The 23,120-nt window shown below is 34.4% G+C and overlaps 1 protein-coding gene across 1 annotated transcript in view; it reads left to right on the forward strand.

Moving 5' to 3' along the window:
- Window positions 1-23,120, forward strand: part of LOC148950076 (uncharacterized) — a 147,149-nt gene that overhangs the window by 70,299 nt on the left and 53,730 nt on the right. Inside the window, exon 2 of the mRNA XM_089091440.1 lies at window positions 5,809-6,023. Within this exon, the coding sequence (XP_088947566.1) occupies window positions 5,817-6,023 (207 nt within the window). The 5' untranslated portion in view covers window positions 5,809-5,816. The remainder of the gene's footprint in view (window positions 1-5,808; window positions 6,024-23,120) is intronic.

A 23,120-nucleotide genomic window follows, 5' to 3' on the forward strand; every position in this document is an offset into this window, starting at 1 on the left:
TATACGTGATTATTTCCACGTTATTATGAGTGCAAAAATTTTATTGGTGATATAATTGGACCCAAACTTTGAACCTCTTTATTTTTGTGCTCGATAAACTTCTAATATTCATCATGTGATTACATTTGACTGAAGAGGTAGGTGGAAAAGTCTTAATCTTGGAATTTTCACTTTAATGTAGTAAGTCATATATATATATATATATATATATATATATATATATATATATATATATATATATATATATATATATATATATATATATATATATATATATATATATATATATATATATATATATATATATATATATATATATATATATATATATATATATATATATATATATATATATATATATATATATATATATATATATATATATATATATATATATATATATATATATATATATATATATATATATATATATATAAAAAATATAAATATATATATATATATATATATATATATATATATATATATATATATATATATATATATATATATATATATATATGGCTTGGTAGATAGATACGATATATATCGTTTCGGCTGTTTATTTTCACATTAGGGGGGAAGGGTACAGGGTAAAGTATAGCGGGGCTGCATGCTAAATGTAGCCTAACCCTAACCGAAATACCAACTAAATATTTTTTAAAATATGGCAACAATGTAGTTTTCCATTGAGCCGAAGCTAATTCTCTCCATACACAAACGGCAACAAGCCGGTTATTGTCTGATTCTATAGATCAAAATTCTCGAGTGCGTACTGTTTAACAGTTAAGTAACATATATATATATATATATATATATATATATATATATATATATATATATATATATATATATATATATATATATATATATATATATATATATATATATATATATATATATATATATATATATATATATATATATATATATATATATATATATATATATATATATATATATATATATATATATATATATATATATATATATATATATATATATGTATGGCTTCCAAACTAACTGTGATACTAAAGAGTTCCCTTGTCACATAAATTAATCGCTTACTGAAATAAGATATATTTTAGACACCCCACAAAACGACAATCGAGACATAAGCACTAGGACCAGTTTGTTGAGTTAATTTTGTCACGCAATGGGAGAGGCTACATGCCCCCCCCCCCACTTCCAAATGATTCTTGTGATTTTCCCAGAATTTCTAATATTTTAAATGTCAGTTATCACACTTTTATTTTTATATCCCACCCCCCCCCCCCCCGCAGAATTTCATGTTCACATGTCTGGTGAACTTTCCTCCTAAGCGTAAAATATGCAATTCTAAATGATTTTTCTATTAAGAATTGAAGTAAACTGATTCCTCGACTTCCTAGACCCCATCCTTAGCAAAGCGTTTGTCTTAGCTCTTAGCAGTAAAAATCAGTTGGTATAGCCGCCCACCCAAGGAAGGGTGAGATCAGGGAGCCCTTTCACTCCCCCTAAGAATATATAAATACACAAAAATGTGCACAACTTCTGAAATTTCTTATTAAAAAATGTGACGCTTTCCGCAAAAAAAAAACATGTTTTCCAACCTTAGCTTCCTTAAGAAAATAGTTGAAAGTATAAGAAAACATAAATACACAAAAATGACCACAGCTTCTGAAATTTCTTCTGTAAAAATATGACAGTTTCAGCAAAAAAAAAAAAAATTACAGACGTTAGCTCCCTTGAAAAAATAGTTGCAATCTTACCCCCTCCTTCCTTGCAGGACCCAAATCAAAAAAAGTGTGCCAGCATGTTCTAACATCTGGTAACAAGTTTGATGTTTTTCAGCGAAGGAATCTTTTTATTTTACACTTCCTACATTCCTTTTTGCAATTTTGCCCCATCCTTGAAAAATATGTCCAGGGTCCCCATGTTTGTTGAAACCATCGGCCGTGTACATTTTTTTTTTTTTTTATGCAAATGAATCTCCTTCCACCTGAAAGGCCAGAGTATGTACAAACTCGATTTATTTTTCAATTCTAAGAACTGATGCTCTGACGAAAATATTTGCAAACCTTAGTATCCCTCCCCCTGAAGAGCTTTTCAGGGTACCCAATTAAAGGGATTTTGAGAAGAAAAAACCTACCGTCTAAGATGGCAAAATACAGTGTTTCGGTAAAAATTTTTGTTTTATACAAAAGAGAGAAGGGGTAGAGGGAAATGATCATTCCCCTGACTGCACGAGCAACCATCGTCCCAACCTAATAAAAAGCGTGTACGGTGTCTTTCTTTTTAGTTCCATCTAGTAAATTAAATATTGAAGGTGCTTATGACACATTTTTTGATGTTTCAGCAGCGCGTGTTAATAAAAATAGGCTTAATTCTGTCTTACATGGACAAGCACAAAAAACAGGAACTTCTTTAGGGGGGGGGGGTCAGATTTCAAGAAGGTCAAAATAAAAAAAAATAAAAACACACTCGTACACACACGGAAAAGAGGACAAAATTTTGGAGGGTTCTTCCACAGAGTCCTTATTCTTCCGTGCCTGGCATGAAATGCAATTTTTAATTAAAAATTAGAGTACTTGATATATTTAATCCAATTTTTATTTCTGTTCTAGTCGAGTGAATTGTATTTTGACAAAAAATACGATCTGGTTTTTATATGCTATTTTAAGAAAGGTGCCTAATTAAAAAAATTAAAAATAAAGAAAAATCTGGATTGAGCAATATTCAAAGTTCAATCAAAGTTCAATGTTCAAAGTTGGTCCTTCCTTTCTTTAAATAGCATTTGTGTGACATTTGACACAAAACATATGTTGCGTGATGAAAAGCACTTTTATGCTAAGAATGCATTGTGCTAATAAATGAAGGATAAAAAAGAAGAAAAATCTTGATCGATGACAAAATATTTGCAACAGCCACGAGGGAAAGCTCTGTTTACTTAAAATGTGCGAATATAGGAGATAATTTATACGAGGCTTAATCTTAATTGATTTTATCTCTTCTTTAATCAAAACAAAAAGAAGCATATTGTTGCTACAAAATAGTCGCAGCACTTAGCCACTAGCCAATACATTAGTTGGCTTTGTAGAAATTTATTGTGGTAAAATTTTGACATCATTCTTTAGAAAATGAATAAATAAAAAAAGGGTGATTATATTATGCAAAATAGTCTAGTCAGGCTTCATCTTTAACCCAGAGTCATGCTGAATTTTAATTCTTAGAATCATGGTCGTAGTTTTAAGAATTTAGCCTAATGATTGCTCTGAACCAGTGGCGGATCTAGGGGGACGAGGGAGCGCTCCCCCCTAAAGTAAAGTAAAGTAGTTTAATTTACTTAATTAACGCAAGTTTGCGTTAATTAAACTTGCTCCTAACGCAAGTTTATCGGAACAACCTATTTTGCAGCCCCCCCCCCCCAAAAAAAAAAAATCCTGGATCCGACCCTGCTCTGAACGGTCTAGGAAAGACCGTTTTGATAACACTGAGGATATCACTTTTGCCGTTATGTCACTAACCTTTTAAAACTACAATAGTAATTCAAAATTGGCAAATTTAGAGTGACTCCGGTTTATAGTAAAATTTCACAGAATCTGCTCTATTCTTTTTGCTATCTCTATGGCTATTCAAAAGGTTTTTAAAAGAAACTTGAGTTCCTGTTGCATAGTGAAAACACTGCCTTACACAGTTTTCTGACTTTAAAAATTCAAAATACCTCAAATACATAAAGAAAAATTTGACTTACAACAAAATTATTTTACTTTTTTGACAAGAGAAAACACACAATAACATCATAACAATTACCTGAACAAATTGCAAGATAATACTCTTATATGAGGCAGGGGCGGATCCAGGATTTTTTTTTTAGGGGGGCGCAATATAGGGGGGTCCGATAAAAAAATTGAGGGGGGGAGCAAAATAGGTTGATCCGATAAACTTGCGTTAGGAGCAAGTTTAATTAACGCAAACTTGAGTTAATTAAGTAGATTACACTACTTTAGACTACGATAGGGGGGCGCCCCCCTCACCCCCTGGATCCACCACTGATATAAAGGATGTAGTATTATACATTGAACTGACGAAGTAGTGCAGCAGTTGAAAACACCATCGCTTAATAAAACTTAATAAATAACTTAACTAATAATTAAAACTAAAAACTTAATTAATAATTACTTAATAAATAATAAAACTTAATAGAACTTAATAAAAACTTTTATACTGCCTGAACCAAATCGCATAAGCGATTCTTATATTTGCATAACAGACGCTTTGTGAATTTTTATCAAAACTTTGAGGCTCACATTTATCAAATTAATATTGTATCTTTGCAAGTTAAAAAAAAGAAACAAAAAAACATACACGAACCCACAAAAAAATATCTGTAACCTCAATCAAAATTTCTTTCCTCATGAAATGACAAAAGCCTCAAAATTAGGTTTAAACCTCGTAAGTGGAAATAGCCCACTGGTGGTAAGCGCAAAATGTAGGAAAACACAATCTGATGTTAACACAAAAAAAAATTATACCAAACTTATTATGCTGGCTAGGGGCATTTTTGATTCCTAAATCCCAATTCCTAAAACCTTATCTTTCCGTACACCATTTCTCTGAATATCTTCACTTTAGATCTGGTTTTCAAAACTTAGGTACCAGGCATTATTTACCTTGGGAGAAATCCACCTACCTTAAGCCCAAGAAATGAACAGCTTTCAGGGTTCAAATTGTTTGAAAAATAAGGTCTTCGGGCTGGCCTAGTCTAGGGACATTCTTTTTCAGAGGAGCCCTCATCTCTAAGAATTAGATATCTAAAGATCGTCGGAATCCAAAGTTCCTTGATAGTGAAGTCCAAAAGTACAGTCTAGCTCAAGAAATAAGAGATTCAGGTACTTACCCATAAGTAATTTCTCGGCGAGGGGCCCAATCCCAAAATATGCTCGCAATGGGCAGAATTGATGGAAAATACACGATACAATGGGAAAAATTCAAAGATATTGGGATTTTAAGGGTTCTATAGAAAAGCCTCAGGTACCCTCCTGGGTAGTTGACTGAAGGGATCTCTTAAACCCCACGAATTTCTTCGTTGTCATCCCTTGGAACATTGAATTTGCTGTGCAACAAGTGCATTCTCAGCTCTGAATACCATTTCCAATCGTCAGCAACTCCGATTCCATATGTATAAAAAGGAAAAGTCAGAGCCGACATCTGTCTTATAGATGTCGATATAAAAGGTGTCTAATTTTGATATAAAAGGTGTCAGCACTGCTGATGTGTGTCAGTATGCGGGGTAATGGCATAGAGGAAATTGAGCTCATACCGTTCGCTGAGTTTCATCAGGCGAGAGGTAACGATAAAAAGGTCAGAATTAGACCTTAGACCCCCCCCCCCCAATAGTAATGTCTAGGAACAGTAACCAATCATTTCAAAAATTTACTACTGTACGCATATGAGCTGCGTTGATTTACGTGTACGTTGAGACTAGTGGCTTCCGCTCTTCTTCTCTGACAGAACTATACAGGATTCTGTGAAACAGTTTTATTGGGAGCTTGCGACAATGTTGAGTTGTCCACTGACAGAACAGGCGCAAGTAATTTCATCTATGACAAATCATGATATAAGAATAAGAAGTGGCTGATTTGTGCTTTTTCTTAATTGATGGTTCACAGACTTTTATGCCCAGTAATGTACATAAAAAGTATCATACAACGAGGCTAATTTTAGTACACATAGTCAGCCTGTAAAGTTTGTTAGTATTTAATTTTAAGGTCATCAAAAATGGTAGCAATGTTTTTTTCAAAACTGAATGCTGTTCATTAACTTTTCCAGGCTTCATAATGAGCGAAAATATTTGCCAGAGCTTCAGCATAAATCAATTTGTCATTCTGTTCATCCTTCTAACAAAGATAGCTGAAAGCCGACCGAGCGATATTAAATCGTTGTGGGGCTGGAAAATTTACAGCGCTGGAGCGATGCATGCATGGAAACCAGTTAGACATAAATTTGAAATTGAATCTGGTCCCGAAAATGAATGTTCTTTTAAGGTAATACTTTAAGTTACTTCTATTTATAATTGAAAACTATTCATAATATACATAAATATATATATATATATATATATATATATATATATATATATATATATATATGTATATAAAAATATATATATAGTAACGGGAGCCTGGTGGCTTCGCCGCTGGGTCCCGGCACTGACCACGCGGCAGGCTTCTATATATTGATTCCCACTGTTGCTTGTCTTCTAACCGCAGACAATTCGAAACAATTTGCTGTCGTTTCGTATTGCGGTCTTTTCAAAAATATTTGATTATTTAAGCAAGTCCGATTTCTAACAACGATATCTACTAAGATTTAAACTTTTGATTTTCTTTTTTAAGGTCTTTGAATTGTTGTAATCCCTTGTTAAAACATATACAAATATTTTTGCAATTACCAACCGCCAGGCCCCGGCACTTGACACGCGGCAGGCTTCTATGTATATTTCTCATTGTCATTTGTCTTCTAACCGCAAATAATTTGCTGCCTTTTCATGCTAAAGTCTTTTCAAAGATATTTGATTATTAAAGCAAGTTCGATTTATAACAGCGACATCTACTTGGCTTCAAACTTTTGCTTGAAAACCTTGTTAAAATATATACAAAAATTTTTACAACTGCCAGTTTTTACTCTTTACACAATTTAATGTCTTTTAATACTGGCTCTCGAAGGTATTTGATAATTAAAGAAGGGCCAATTTCTACCAACGATTTCTACTAAGCTTCAAACTTTTGGTTTTCTTTTTTAAGGTATTTGAGTTGTTGTAACACCTTGTTGAAATATATATTAATATTTGCAATCACATGGTTTTGCTCTTTACACAATTTAATGTCTTTTCATACGGTTGTCTGTTCAAAGATATTTGATTATTGAGGCAAGTCTGATTTCTGACAACGATATATACATATCGGTATATACATATATTCTACACATCTAGAATATAACGATATATTCTAGCAACGATAGCTTCAAACTTCCGGTTTTCTTTTTAAGGTTTTTGAATTGTTGTAATCCCTTGTGAAAATAGAGAGTCATTTTTTGTAATAATTTCAAATTTTCTTTTTTTTTGGGCCTTACTAATGACATTATATAACTGGTTGCGTTCAAAAAGGTTTTCTTTTTTAAGGTTTTGAATTGTTGTAATCCTTTGTTAAAATATATACAAATATTTTCACAGTTGCATTTTTTTGCTCTTTACGCAATTTAAAGTCTTTTCGTACTGAGGTCTTTTCAAAAATATTTGATTATTGATGCTTCCCCGATCATAGGCAGCGCGATAGCGCTGCCTAAGTAAAGAACGATGTGGGCACAATTTATTATTTTTTTTTCTTTTCTTTTTTCTTCTCCATACCCGGGCACTTCGTATCGAAGGAGTTGTCGTAGAAACTTTGAAAAGGGCTCATTCGATTGTTTATTGGAGTGGCTAGTGCCCTTTTTAATAGTCGAAAATGATCGGAGGGCAACTAGCCCCCCCCCCCCCACACGCCCATCATTCCCCAAAAAACATACAATCAAAATTTTGAGATAGCCATTTTGTTCAGCGTAGTTTATTTCCAGATTGAAAATATCTTTTTGAGGAGGACATTCCCCCACAACCCTCGAGGCAAGGGTGTTAAATTATGCCCAGGGGACATGTAAGGTTTTTATAGAAGGCGTTGTCGTAGAAGCTTCAAAAAGGCTCATTCGATTAGAAATTCAAACGGCTAATGCCATTTTTAATAGTCAAAAGTAATTGGAGGGCAACTAGCCCCTCCAGGCTCATCATTCCCCCACACATATCAAATCAAAATTGTGAGATAGCCATTTTGTTGAGCGCAGTTGATTTCCAGATAGAAAATATGTTTTTGAGGAGAACACTCCCCTACACCCCTCGGGGCAAGGGTTTTAAGTTATAACCTGGGGGCATATAAGGTTTTTATAGGAGGCGTTGTCATACAAACTTCAAAAAAGGCTCATTCGATTGGAAATTCAAATTGCTACAGCCCTTTTAATAGTCGAAAAAGAGTGGAGGGCAACTAGCGCCCCCCCCCCGCCCCTCATTCCCCCCAACACATCCAATCAAAATTTGGAGATAGCCATTTTGTTCAGCGGAGTTGATTTCCAGATAGAAAATATGTTTTTCAGGAGAAGACTCCCCTACAACCCTCGATGCAAGGGTTGTAAGTTATGCCCTGGGAGAATATAAGGTTTTTATAAAGGGCGTTGTCGCAGAAACTTCAAAAAAGGCTCATTCGATTGGAAATTCAAAGGGCTAGTGCCCTTTTTAATATTCGAAAGTGAATGGAGGGCAACTAACCCCCCAACTAATCTCACGCCCACCTTTTCCCCAAACACATCCAATCAAAATTTTGAGATAGCCATTTGTTGAGCGTAGTTATTTTCCAGATAGAAAATATATTTTTGAGGAGAACACTCCCCTACAACCCTCGGGGCAAGGGTTGTAAGCTATGTCCTGGGGGCATATAAGATTTTTATAGAAGGCGTTGTCGTAAAAACTTTAAAAAAGGCTCATTCGATTGGAAATTCAAAGGGCTAGTGCCCTTTTTAAAAGTCAAAAGTGATTCGAGGGCAACTAACCCCACAACTAATCTCACGCCCACCTTTTCCCCAAACACATCCAATCAAAATTTTGAGCCATTTTATTCAACGTAGTTTTAAGTTCTGTAAATTTGGTCTTTGAGAATGACAGCCCCCTCACAGCCCGCAGGACAAGGGTTGTAAGTTATGCCCTTGGGGCATATAAAGTTTTATAGAGCGTGTTGTCGTAGAAACTTCAAAAAGGGCTCATTTTATCAGAAATTGAAATGGCTAGTGCCCTATTTAATAGTCGAAAGTAATTGGAAGGTAACTAACACCCCTTCCACACCCACCATTTCCCCAAACACATCCAATCGAAATTTTGAGATAGCCGTTTCGTTCCGCGCAGTTAAAGTTCAGGAAATTATACCTTTGAGCAGGGCACTCCCCCACAGTCTTCAGGGCAAGGGTTATAAGCTATGCCCTGGGGGCATATAAGTTTTTATTGAAATGTTTGTCATGGATACTTGAAAAAGGGCTCATTTGATTGGAAATTCAAAGGTCTAGTGCCTTTTTTAATAGTCGAAAGTTATTTGAAGGCAACTAGCCCCCCTCTCTCGCCCACCTTTTCCTCAAAGACATCCAACCAAAATTTTTAGATAGCTAAGTTGCTCAGTGGCGTGGTTTTCCAAATAGAAGTTATGTTTTTTTTAGGGGGACACTCCCCCACAGCCGTCAGGGCAAGGGTTTTAAGTTATGCCCTGGGGGCATATAAGGTTTTTATAGAACGCGTCGTCGTAGAAACTTCAAAAAGGGCTCATTTGACTGGAAATTGAATGGCTAGGGCCATTTTTAATAGTCGAAAATGATTAGGAGGCAACTAACACGCCTTCCACGCCCACCATTTCCCCAAATATATCCAATCAAAATTTTTAGATAGCCATTTTATTCCAAGCAGCTTAAAGTTCAGGAAATTATACTTTTGAGCAGGACACTGCCCACACAGTCTTCAGGGCAAGGGTTATAAGTTATGCCCTGGGGGCATATAAGGTTTTTATTGAAATCTTTGTCGTAAAAACTTGAACAAGGGCTTTTTCGATTGGAAATTCAAAGGGCTAGTGACCTTTTTAATAGTCAAAAGTGATTTGACGGCAGCTAACCCCCCCCCCTCTCACATCCACATTTTCCCCAAACACAGCCAATCAAAATCTTTAGATAGTCATTTTATTCAACGAAGTTTAAAATTTTGGAAATTAGGTCTTTAAGGATGACATCCCATCCCCCCCACAATCCTTAGGGCAAGTCTTGTAAGTTACGCCCCGGGGGCATGTAAGGTTCTCAGTGAAAGCGATTTTGTAAAAACATCTCAAAAGGTTCATTCCATAGGAAATTGAAGGGACTTGTACCCTTGTAACATTCAAAAGCGATTGAAGGGCAACTAACCCCTCTCTCACACCAACCATTTCCCCAAACACAATCAATCAAAATTTTGAGATATCCATTTTGTTCAACGTTGTCGAAAGTTCCGGAAATTAGGTCTTTTAGGATGGTACCCCATCAGAGCCCTCAGTGCAAGGGTTGTAAGTTGTGCCCTGAGGGCCAGAGGGGCTCATTTGGTTGGAAATTGATATTGCCCTTTTTAGTAGTCGAAAGTAAGTGGAGAATAATTACCCCCCCCCCCCCTCATGCCCACCATTTCCCCTAACATATTCAACCAAAGTTTAGAGATAGCCCTTTTGTTCAACGTAGTTGAAAGTTCTGGAAATAATGTATTTAAGGATGACAAACCCCCAGAGCCCCCAGGGCGAAGGTTGTACGTTATGACTTGGGGGCATATAAGGTTTTTAATGATAGAGCTGTCGGACGATAACTAATCCCCCTCTTCCCCACCATTCCCCCAAACACATCGAATCAAAATTTTCAGATAGCCATTTTGTTCAACGTAGTAGAAAGTTCTGGAAATTAGGTCTTTGAGGATGACAACCCTCTCCCCAGCCCTCAGGACAAGGGTTTAAGTTATGTCCTGGGGGTATATAAAGTTTTTATAGAAAGTGTTGACTTAGAAACTTCAAAAGGGCTCATTTGATTGGAAATTGAGAGGGCTAGTGCCTTTTTTAATAGTTGAAAGTGATTGGAGAAAGACTAACGCCCCTCTCACGCCCACCATTTTCCCAGGCACATCCAATCAAAATTTTGAGATAGTGATTTTTTTTAACATAGTTGAAAGTTCTGGAAATTAGGCCTTAGAGGATGACAAAAACACTCACAGCCCTTAGGGTAAGGGTTGTAATTTATAATGTGTTTAAATATAAGGTGTTTATAGGAAGTGTTGTCGTAGAAACTCAAAAAGGGCTCATTCGATTGGAAATCGAAAGGCCTTGTGCCCTTTTTAATTGTCGCAAGTGATTGGAAGGCTTGACATTTTTATAGTAAAGATCGATGTGAGTATAACGTATTATTTTTTTCTTGTTGTTGTTTAGGCCAGGGCACTTTGTATCAAAGGAGTTATCATAGGAAGTTCGAAAAGGGCTCATTTGATTGAAAATAGAAAGGGCTGATGCCCTTTTTAATAGTCGAAAGGGATTGGAGGGAAACTAATCCCCCTCCAACGCCCACCCACCCAATTTACTTTATGTTTAAAAACTAAATGTTGCCAGAATATAAAATCAAAATGCACTGTGTTAATGCTAATTCCCAATTAGGCATCTCAGCAGTATCCAAAGAACGACTGTGGATATTATGTTCAAACTTTTGGGGCTGCTTCTGCTCTCAAAATTTAACCAAATCAAAATAGCGTAAGTGTATCCAAGCTATCAAAGAAAGAAAACCGATTTTTTCGAATGGTATCAAGTTTTTCATTTCAGATCAACTAGAGGAGGTATGAAACTAAATTAAACACTACTATTTGTGTCCAGATTTTTAAGAGGGTGGTTGTTGTTAAAAATTGCTGAAAAGTTTTCTCCAGCATATAAATAGCAGGCCAAACTATAAATTCTTAAAAAACGAAAAGATTTAAAGTATCATTTTCTGTCTCCCCCAAAATACTATGTCAATATAAAACTAGCATAAATTAATTAGAAAACTTTTTCCACAAAACAACTTTTTCACGAAATAGTAAAAAAGTCCATTCAACCAAAAAATAAGCAAAAATAAAATCAAACAATCTACCAAGCGTGAAACTACCACAAATCAGCATCGATATATAAATGAAACCCAAAACGAACATAAATCACAATAGATAATAAAGTCAAACTCAAAACGGGCAGAAATTAACATAAGTTGGGCTCAAAACCCCTATGCCTTCCCAAGGCCAGAACATAATTTGCACTTTACTGAAAAAATATAAATGTTTTTACTTTTATAACTTTAATAAATCAAATAAAATTAACATTTTGATTACTAAATATCAATATATGTATATTAAACTGACAATGCACATTCATTTGTATTTTTTTTACCCCCATCACGGTGTATTAAGCTTCTATTAAGCTGAACCTTTCCCTAGATATAGTAGATACACCCTTTTGACATTCGTGGATTCACGTAGTGCATTTTGACTTACTTCAACTTTCTCTCAACGTTGTGACTTAATACTCTTAGCTGCTCCTAAGATATTGTAGATATACCTTTTCGACAAAATTGGGTGCATATAGTCTATTTTGATTTAGTTCAACACCCCGAACAACAAGCCCTAAAGTTCCAACGTAATACCCTTAGTTTTTCCTAGGTTATTACTAATTTTTCCTAGAATTAAATTTTAAAAAAAACAAGTTTTTTCAACTGAAAATAAGGAGCAAGATTAAAACTTCAAACGAACAGAAATTATTACGTGTATAAATGGGGCTGCCCCCTCCTCAACACCTCGCTTTTTACGCTAAAGTTTTTTAGTACTTTTAAGAAAGCGTCATATTGTTCTAATTGAACGGCCCTTTTTGTTTCAGGAGTCATTCTTAAAGAATTGGTACATCAAACGTTAGAGTAAAGAGCGAGGTGTTAAGGAGAGGGAAACACCCTTTATATACGCAATAATTTCTGTTCGTTTTAAGTTTTAATCTTGCTTCTTACTTTCAGCTGAAAAAACTTGTTTTTTTATTTAATTTCTGATCTTTTTTTAAATAATGCCAGGAATCTGGCCCCACCTCCACAGAGAAACCCCTCCCCACGGAAAAATCCTCTGGACAATTCAATCCCGGTGAAAATTTACCCCGGACAATTACTCTTAACCACTCCGCGCGTAAAATTGAGACGGAAAAGAGAAAGCAAGACATATAAAAAGAATTTTGTAAAAGAATTCTGGCAAATTCCCACAGTGCATAATTTCCCCTGACAAGTTCACTCCCTGGAAATTTCTCTCTCCATGGAAAATTTCCCCGTGGAAAAACTCCCAGCAGGAAATGTGTCCCCTCCCCCCACCATAAAATATATGCATACATCCCAATAACAAATACTATGCGCAAATAATGGGCAAATTTATAACTTAAAGGCCTTATCCCTGGGGCAGTGAGGGTCATGTTACACCCAAAGGCATAGTTATTGGACCTTTCAAATATGATGAACAAAATGATTATCTCAAAATGTTTATTGGACGATTTTGGGAAAAAAAGGGGCGGGGCCTAATTGCCCACCAATTGTTTTGGTCACTTAAAAATGGCACTAGAAATTTTAATTTCCGTTTAAATAATCCCTATCTCGATATTCTAGGACCACTGGGTCGATGCGATCATCCCTAGAAAAAAAAAACAAATAAACACGCATCCGTGATCTTTCTTCTGGCGAAAGATACAAAATTCCACATTTGTGCAGATAGAAGCTTGAAACCTCTGCTGTAGGGCTCTCTGAATCGCTGAATCTGATGGTATAATTTTTATTAAGATCACTTGACTTTTAGGGGGTGTTTCCCCCTTTTATCGAAAATCAGAAAAATGTTCTCAGGCTCGTAACTTTTGATAGGTAGCACTAACATCAGTCACAGTCACTGTAGTAGTGATAGTATTAGTAGCAGTCACAAGTAGTCACAGACCAAAGCAAAAACAAGCTGTTGCAGTCATAAATAGTAGCGATTGCAGTCATAAATAGTCGTTATAGCGGTAGTTGTTGTAGTATTAGTAGGAGTAGAATTTTTTCAGACTTTTGACCTATCTAGATTTTTTTTTATGCAAGAATACATCAGAATAACAATTTCCCCGAAAAAATATGGAGCCGTTTGCAAAATATGCGTTAAGTAGTAGTTGAAGTAGTAGAAGTAGTGGTTGTAGTAGCTCTAACAGTTTCAATTTAATACCTTCAGTCGTTCCTGATATATTGCTAATGCACCTTTTTGACACCATGCATGCATATAGTGTATTTTGATTTTGTTCACCATACACCCCAACATCCCTGAAAGTTTCAACTAAATACCTTTTGCCGTTCCTGAGATATCGCAAATACGCCCTTATGACAAACTTTAGAATGCACATAGTGTTTTTTGATTTAGCTTAGAATTCCCAATAACAAACTCTGGGACCTCTAACGTAACACCGATAGCAGTTCCTGGAATATTTCACATACATTTTTTTGACAATCTGGATACACACAGTACCATTTGATTTAGTTTTACATCCCCTTTACTTTACATCCCCTGAAAGTTATAGTAGTAGTAGCAGTAGTAATAGTAGTAGCCTTGACAGATTCCCTTAGCCGTCCCCGAGATATTGCTGATACACCCTGTTTGACAACCTGGATACACTTAAACTCTTTTGATTTAGCTTAAAAGTAATATTAGTAATGCGAGTAGTAGTAGTAGCAGTAGCAGTAGCAGTAGCAGTAGTAGTAGCAGTACTAGTGGTAGTAGTGGTAACAGTAGTAGTAGTAGTTGTTGTAGTAGTAGTCCTGAGAGTTTCAACCAAATACCCTCAGTCATCATGGGACATTTCTGACACACCCTTGAGACAAACTGCAGGCACATAACGTCTTTTGATTTAATTTTAAATCCCCACCAGATTTTTCTAGTAGTTTCACCTTAACACCCTATTCCAGTCTTGCGACAACCCGCCTATAATTTTGTCAACCTGGATTCATTTAGACTATTTTCGTTTAGTTAAATAGTAACAGTAGCAGCAGCAGTAGCAGTAGTAGAAATAGTAGTAATAGTAGTAGAAATATTAGTAGACCTGGAAGTTTTAGCTTAATACCCTAAGGATTATTTGGGATACTGCTGATACACCCTTTTGACAACCTGTGCGCATAGACTATGTTTTGATTTAGTTCAAGAGCGCCTCGACATCTCCTGAAAATTTCACCTTAATACTCTTACCCTTAGTAAAAGAAGTGAACTAATAGTAGAAGTAGTAGAAGTAGCATGCTTATGCTACTTGAACTAACCCTTTGGTTAGTCTAAAACCCCCCTCAACATTCCCTGAAAGCCTCAACTAACAGTAGAGATGCCTTATTGACTCCCACCCCTCACCCCTGCTGCCACCTACAACTTTTTTACATAGTTTAATGGGGACAGAGTCAATGGCCTCTTACTCCAAGGTCTCTTTCTCCAGGTGTTTTTTTGGCCAAGTGCACGCTAGGGGCGAATGTTATGATCCTGGAATTGTTTCTGGGGAAGTTAATTAATGTCTGACAAATAACGTCAAGTTAATTAATGTCTTTGGAGTTCAACCAGAATTTTTTCCGGGACAAAGTTTAGATCACACGTGACAGCTGATGTCATGATTGATTGATTTGACACGAAAGGGGAATTAATTTGTTGTTTCTAAGGAGAATTATTGATTCACGAAAGGAGAATTAATTTGTTGTTTCCAAACAGAATTGTTTCCGAGCGAATGTCTATATTAATGTCTTTGGAGTTCTACCAAGAGAATTGTTTCCGAGCGGATGTTTTGATCTTAGCAATGAAGAGATTGATTCACGAAATGGTTTCCAAATAATTTCAAATGTGACAGCGCAGAGATGCCAAAAACAAAGAAGAACACGCTGAAGCTACGTTTAGGGGTTATTTGGGCGAAACCGTTTTAGACATTTTAGGGAATTATTTCGGCAAAACAGATAGAGACATTTTAAAAGATTATTTTAGAAGAGGTTTTAGAAAAAGATTTGAGGGTGAAACTCTGCGATCATTATAATACACAAGTTCCATTTAAATAGTGTCGTGAGGTCCTCTACCCCAACCCCAAAGGGTCCTCATACCCTACGGGTTCTCATACCCCACCCCAAACCCCAAGGAAATCCCCGGTCCTCAAAGGTCCCACAGGCTCCCAAAGGGTCCCCGGACCCCCCCAATGTTATGTTATGTTATGTTATGTTATGTTATGCTGTGTTATGTTATGTTATGGTATGCTATGTTATGTTATGCTATGCTATGCTATGTTATGTTATGTTATGTTATGTTATGTTATGCTATGCTATGTTATGTTATGCTATGTTATGCTATGCTATGTTGTGTTATGCTATGTTATGCTATGTTATGTTATGTTATGCTATGTTATGTTATGTTATGTTATGCTATTTTATGCTATGTTATATTATGTTATGTTATGTTATGTTATGTTATGTTATGTTATGTTATACCTTTCAAAAGACATTTCAGAGCAAGTTCCTTTCTTAATGTCCCTTCTAAACCCATTTTCCAACTTGAAGTACTCATCCTTTTCACCACAACCTTCACAGTTACATTCTCTTGATTTTTCAAAGTTCATTTTGAATTTCTTTCATTGAAATGCAAGAGTTGGATTATTTCAGTAGTGTTTCGTCGTAGTTTACATTGTCAAAGTTACATTCTCTTGATTTTTCAAAGTTCATTTTGAATTTCTTTCATTGAAATGCAAGAGTTGGAATATTTCAGTAGTGTTTGGTTGCGGTTTACCTTGTCACAGTTACATTCTCTTGATTTTTCAAAGTTCATTTTGGATTTCTTTCATTGAAATGCAAGAGTGGGAATTATTTCAGTAGTGTTTTGTCGTAGTTTACCTTGTCAGAGTTACATTCTCTTGATTTTTCAAAGTTCATTGCGGTTTTCTTTCATTGAAATGCAAGAGTTGGAATATTTCAGTAGTGTTTTGTCGTGGTTCACCTTGTCACAGATACATTCTCATGATCTTTCAAAGTTCATTTTGAGTTTCTTTCATTGAAATGCAAGAGTTGGAATATTTCAGTAGCGTTTCGTCATGGTTTAACTTGTCACAGTTACATTTTCTTGATTTTTCAAACTTCATTTTGGATTTCTTTCATTGAAATGCAAGAGTTGGAATATTTCAGTAGTGTCTGGTTGTAGTTTACCGTGTCACAGTTACATTCTCTTGATTTTTCAAAGTTCATTTTGAATTTAATTCATTGAAATGCAAGAGTTGGAATATTTCAGTAGTGCTTTGTCGTGGTTTACCTTGTCACAGTTACATTCCCTTGATTTTTCAAAGTTCATTTTGGATTTCTTTCCTTGAAATGCAAGAGTTGGAATATTTCAGTAGCGTTTTGTAGGGGTTTACCATGTCAGAGTTACAGTCTCTTGATTTTTCAAAGTTCATTTTGTATTTCTTTCCTTGAAATGCAAGAGTGGTAATATTTCAGGAGAGTTTTGTCGTGTTTTATATTGTCACACTTACATTCTCTTGATTTCTCAAAGTTCATTTTGAATTTCTATCGTTGAAATGCAAGAGCTGGAATATTTCAGTAGTGTTTTGTCGTGGTTTACCTTGTCACAGTTAAACTCTCTTGATTTTTCAAAGTTCATTTTGAATTTCTTTTATTGAAATGCAAGAGTTGGAATATTTCAGTAGTGTTATGTCGTGGTTTACCTTGTCAGAGTTACATTTTCTTGATTTTTCAAAGTTCATTTTGATTTTCTTTCGTTGAAATGCAAGAGCTGGAATATTTCAGTAGTGTTTTGTTGTGGTTTACATTGTCTCAGTTACATTTTCTTGATTTTTCAAAGTTCATTTCGGTTTTCTTTCGTTGAAATGCAAGAGTTGGAATATTTCAGTAGCGTTTTGTCGTGGTTTACCTTATCACAGTTACATTCTCTTGATTTTTCAAAGTTCCTTTTGGTTTTATTTCTTTGAAACGCAAGAGTTGGAATATTACAGTAGCATTTTGTCGTGGTTTACCTTGTCACAGTTACATTCTCTTGATTTTTCAAAGTTCATTTTGAATTTCGTTCGTTGAAATGCAAGAGTTGGAATATTTCAGTAGTGTTTTGTTGTGGTTTACATTGTCTCAGTTACATTTTCTTGATTTTTCAAAGTTCATTTTGGTTTTCTTTCGTTGAAATGCAAGAGTTGGAATATTTTAGTAGTGTTTTGTTGTGGTTTATCTTGTCGCACTTACATTCTCATGATGTTTCAAAGTTCATTTTGGTTTTCTTTCGTTGAAATGCAAGAGTTGGAATATTCCAGTAGCGTTTTGTCGTGGTTTACCTTGTCACAGTTACATTCTCTTGATTGTTCAAAGTTCATTTTGGATTTCTTTCCTTGAAATGCAAGAGTTGGAATATTTCAGTAGCGTTTTGTAGTGGTTTACCTTGTCAGAGTTACATTCTCTTGATTTTTCAAAGTTCATTTTGAATTTCTTTCATTGAAATGCAAGAGTTGCATTATTTTAGTAGCGTTTTGTAGTGGTTTACCTTGTCACAGTTACATTCTCTTGATTTTTCAAAGTTCATTTTGAATTTTTATCGTTGAAATGCAAGAGCTGGAATATTTCAGTAGTGTTTTGTCGTGGTTTACCTTGTCACAGTTACATTCTCTTGATTTTTCAAAGTTCATTTTGAATTTCTTTTATTGAAACGCAAGAGTTGGAATATTTCAGTAGTGTTATGTCGTGGTTTACCTTGCCAGAGTTACATTTTCTTGATTTTTCAAAGTTCATTTTGATTTTCTTTCGTTGAAATGCATGAGTTGGAATATTTCAGAAGTGTTTTGTTGTGGCTTACATTGTCTCAGTTACATTTTCTTGATTTTTCAAAGTTCATTTCGTTTTCTTTCGTTGAAATGCAAGAGTTGGAATATTTCAGTAGTGTTTTGTCGTGGTTTACCTTGTCACAGTTACATTCTCTTGATTTTTCAAAGTTCATTTTGAATTTCTTTCATTGAAATGCAAGAGTTGGAATATTTCAGTAGTGTTTGGTTGTGGTTTACCTTGTCACAGTTACATTCTCTTGATTTTTCAAAGTTCATTTTGGATTTCTTTCATTGAAATGCAAGAGTGGGAATTATTTCAGTAGTGTTTTGTCGTGGTTTACCTTGTCAGAGTTACATTTTATTGATTTTTCAAAGATCATTTTGGATTTCTTTCGTTGAAATGCAAGAGTTGGATTATTTCAGTAGTGTTTTGTCTTGGTTTACCTTGTCACAGTTACATTCTCTTGATTTTTCAAAGTTCATTTTGAGTTTCTTTCATTGAAATGCAAGGGTTGGATTATTTCAGTAGTGTTTTGTCGTGGTTTACCTTGTCACAGTTACATTCTCTTGATTTTTCAAAGTTCATTTTGAATTTCTTTTATTGAAATGCAAGAGTTGGAATATTTCAGTAGTGTTATGTCGTGGTTTACCTTGTCAGAGTTACATTTTCTTGATTTTTCAAAGTTCATTTCGATTCTCTTTCGTTGAAATGCAAGAGTTGGAATATTTCAGTAGTGTTTTGTCGTGGTTTACCTTGTCACAGTTACATTCTCTTGATTTTTCAAAGTTCATTTTGGATTTCTTTCGTTGAAATGCAAGAGTTGGAATATTCCAGTAGTGTTTTGTCGTGGTTTAACTTGTCACAGTTACATTCTCTTGATTTTTCAAAGTTCATTTTGAATTTCGTTCGTTGAAATGCAAGAGTTGGAATATTTCAGTAGTGTTTTGTTGTGGTTTACCTTGTCTCAGTTACATTTACTTGATTTTTCAAAGTTCATTTCGGTTTTCTTTCGTTGAAATGCAAGAGTTGGAATATTTCAGTAGTGTTTTGTTGTGGTTTATCTTGTCGCACTTACATTCTCATGATGTTTCAAAGTTCATTTTGGTTTTCTTTCGTTGAAATGCAAGAGTTGGAATATTCCAGTAGCGTTTTGTCGTGGTTTACCTTGTCACAGTTACATTCTCTTGATTTTTCAAAGTTCATTTTGGATTTTTTTCCTTGAAATGCAAGAGTTGCAATATTTCAGTAGCGTTTTGTAGTGGTTTACCTTGTCAGAGTTACATTCTCTTGATTTTTCAAAGTTCATTTTGAATTTCTTTCATTGAAATGCAAGAGTTGGATTATTTCAGTAGCGTTTTGTAGTGGTTTACCTTGTCACAGTTACATTCTCTTGATTTTTCGAAGTTCATTTTGAATTACTATCTTTGAAAATGCAAGAACTGGAATATTTCAGTAGTGTTGTGTTGTGGTTTATCTTATCAGAGTTACATTTTCTTGATTTTTCAGAGTTCATTCTGAATTTCTTTTATTGAAACGCAAGAGTTGGAATATTTCAGTAGTGTTATGTCGGGGTTTACCTTGTCAGAGTTACATTTTCTTGATTTTTCAAAGTTTATTTTGTTTTTCTTTCGTTGAAATGCAAGAGTTGGAATATTTCAGTAGTGTTTTGTTGTGGCTTACATTGTCACAGTTACATTCTCTTGATTTTTCAAAGTTCATTTTGGTTTTCTTTCGTTGAAATGCAAGAGTTGGAATATTCCAGTAGTGTTTTGTCGTGGTTTACCTTGTCACAGTTACATTCTCTTGATTTTTCAAAGTTCATTGTGGATTTCTTTCGTTAAAATGCAAGAGTTGGAATATTTCAGTAGTGTTTTGTTATGGTTTACCTTGTCACAGTTACATTTTCTTGATTTTTCAAAGTTCATTTTGAGTTTCTTTCATTGAAATACAAGAGTTGGAATATTTCAATAGTGTTTTGTTGTGGTTTATCTTGTCACACTTATATTCTCATGATGTTTCAAAGTTCATTTTGGATTTCTTTCATTGAAATGCAAGAGTTGGAATATTTTAGTAGTGTTTTGTTGTGGTTTACCTTGTCACACTTACATTCTCATAATGTTTCAAAGTTCATTTCGGATTTCTTTCATTGAAATGCAAGAGATGGAATATTTCAGTAGTGTTTTTTGTGGTTTACCATGTCACACTTACATTCTCTAGATTTTTCAAAGTCCATTTTCAATTTCTTTCATTGAAATGCAAGAGTTGGAATATTTCAGTAGTGTTTTGTTGTGGTTTACCTTGTCAGACTTAAATTTTCTTGATTTTTCAAAGTTTATTTTAGATTTCTTTCATTGAAATGCAAGAGTTGAATTATTTCAGTAGTGTTTTGTCGTGGTTTACCTTGTCACAGTTACATTCTCTTGATTTTTCAAAGTTTATTTTGGATTTATCTCGTTGAAATGCAAGAGTTGGAATATTTCAGTAGTGTTTTGTTATGGTTTACCTTGTCACAGTTACATTCTATTGATTTTTCAAAGTTCATTTTGGATTTCTTTCGTTGAATTGCAAGAGTTGGAATATTTCAGTAGTGTTTTGTCATGGTTTACCTTGTCACAGTTACATTCTCTTGATTTTTCAAAGTTCATTTTGAATTTCTTTCATTTTAATGCAAGAGTTGGATTATTTCAGTAGTGTTTTGTCGTGGTTTACCTTGTCACAGTTACATTCCCTTTATTTTTCAAAGTTCATTTTGGGTTTCTTTCATTGAAATGCAAGAGTTGGAATATTTCACTAGTGTTTGGCTGTGGTTTACCTTGTCACAGTTACATTTTCTTGATTTTTCAAAGTTCATTTTGGATTTCTTTCGCTGAAAAGCAAGAGTTGGAATATTTCAGTAGCGTTTTGTCGTGGTTTACCTTGTCACAGTTACATTCTCTTAATTTTTCAAAGTTCATTTTGAATTTCTTTCATTGAAATGCAAGAGTTGGATTATTTCAGTAGTGTTTTGTCGTGGTTTACCTTGTCACAGTTACATTCCCTTGATTTTTCAAAGTTCCTTTTGTATTTCCTTTCGTTGAAATGCAAGAGTTGGAATATTTCAGTAGTGATTTGACAGGGTTTACCTTGTCACAGTTACATTCTCTTAATTTTTCAAAGTTCATTTTGAATTTCTATCGTTGAAATACAAGAGTTGGAATATTTCAGTAGTGTTTTGTCGTGATTTACCCTGTCACAGTTACATACTCATGATTTTTCAAAGTTCGTTTTGAATTTCTTTCGTTGAAATGCAAGAGCTGGAATATTTCAGTAGTGTTTTGTCGTGGTTTACCTTGTCACAGTTACATTTTCTTGATTTTTCAAAGTTCATTTTTCAATTTCTTTCGTTGAAATGCAAGAGTTGGAATATTTCAGTAGTGTTTTGTTGTGGTTTACCTTGTCAAAGTTACATTTTCTTGATTTTTCAAAGTTCATTTCGTTTTTCTTTCATTGAAATGCAAGAGTTGGAATATTTCAGTAGTGTTTTGTCATAGTTTACCTTGTCACAGTTACATTCGCTTGATTTTTCAAAGTTCATTTTGGATTTCTTTCTTTGAAATGCAAGAGTTGGAATATTTCAGAAAGCGTTTTGTCGTGGTTTACCTTGTCACAGATATATTTTCTTGATTTTTCAAAGTTCATTTCGGTTTTCTTTCATTTAAATGCAAGAATCGGAATATTTCAGTAGTGTTTTGTCATGGTTTACCTTGTCACAGTTACATTCGCTTGATTTATCAAAGTTCATTTTGGATTTCTTTAGTTGAAATGCAAGAGTTGGAGTATTTCAGAAGCGTTTTGGCGTGGTTTACCATGTCACAGATATATCCTCTTGATTTTTCAAAGTTCATTTTGAATTTTCTTTCATTGAAATGAAAGAGTGGGATTATTTCAGTAGTGTTTTTTCGTGGTTTACCATCTCACAGTTACATTCCCTTGATTTTTCAAAGTTCATTTTGGATTTCTTTCATTGAAATGCAAGAGTTGGAATATTTCAGTAGTGTTTTGTTGTGGTTTACTTTGTCACAATTACATTCTCACGATTTTTCAATGTTCATTATGGATTTCTTTCATTGAAATGCAAGAATTGGAATATTTCAGTAGTGTTTTGTCGTGATTTACCTTGTCATACTTACATTCTCTTGACTTTTTAATGTTCATTTTGGATTTCTTTCATTGAAATGCAAGAGTTTAAATATTTCAGTAGTTTTTTGTTGTGGTTTACCTTGTCACACTTACATTTTCTTGATTTTTCAAAGTTCATTTTGGATTTCTTTCATTGAAATGCAAGAGTTGGAATATTTCAGTAGTGTTTTGTCGTGGTTTACCTTGTCACAGTTACATTCTCTTGATTTTTCAAAGTTCATTTTGGATTTCTCTCGTTGAAATGCAAGAGTTGAATTATTTCAGTAGTGTTTTGTCGTGGTTTACCTTGTCATAGTTACATTACCTTGATTTTTCAAAGTTCATTGTGGATTTCTTTCGTTGAAATGCAAGAGTTGGAATATTTCAGTAGTGTTTTGTCATGGTTTACCTTGTCACAGTTACATTCTCTTAATTTTTCAAAGTTCATTTCGAATTTCTTTCGTTGAAAAGCAAGAGCTGGAATATTTCAGTAGTGTTTTGTCGTGGTTTACCTTGTCAAAGTTACATTTTCT

This window comes from Artemia sp. Qi Xiang Cuo, chromosome 7 (assembly GCF_049724085.1).
Source record: "Artemia sp. Qi Xiang Cuo chromosome 7, ASM4972408v1, whole genome shotgun sequence".
Taxonomy (NCBI): Eukaryota; Metazoa; Arthropoda; class Branchiopoda; order Anostraca; family Artemiidae; genus Artemia; species Artemia sp. Qi Xiang Cuo.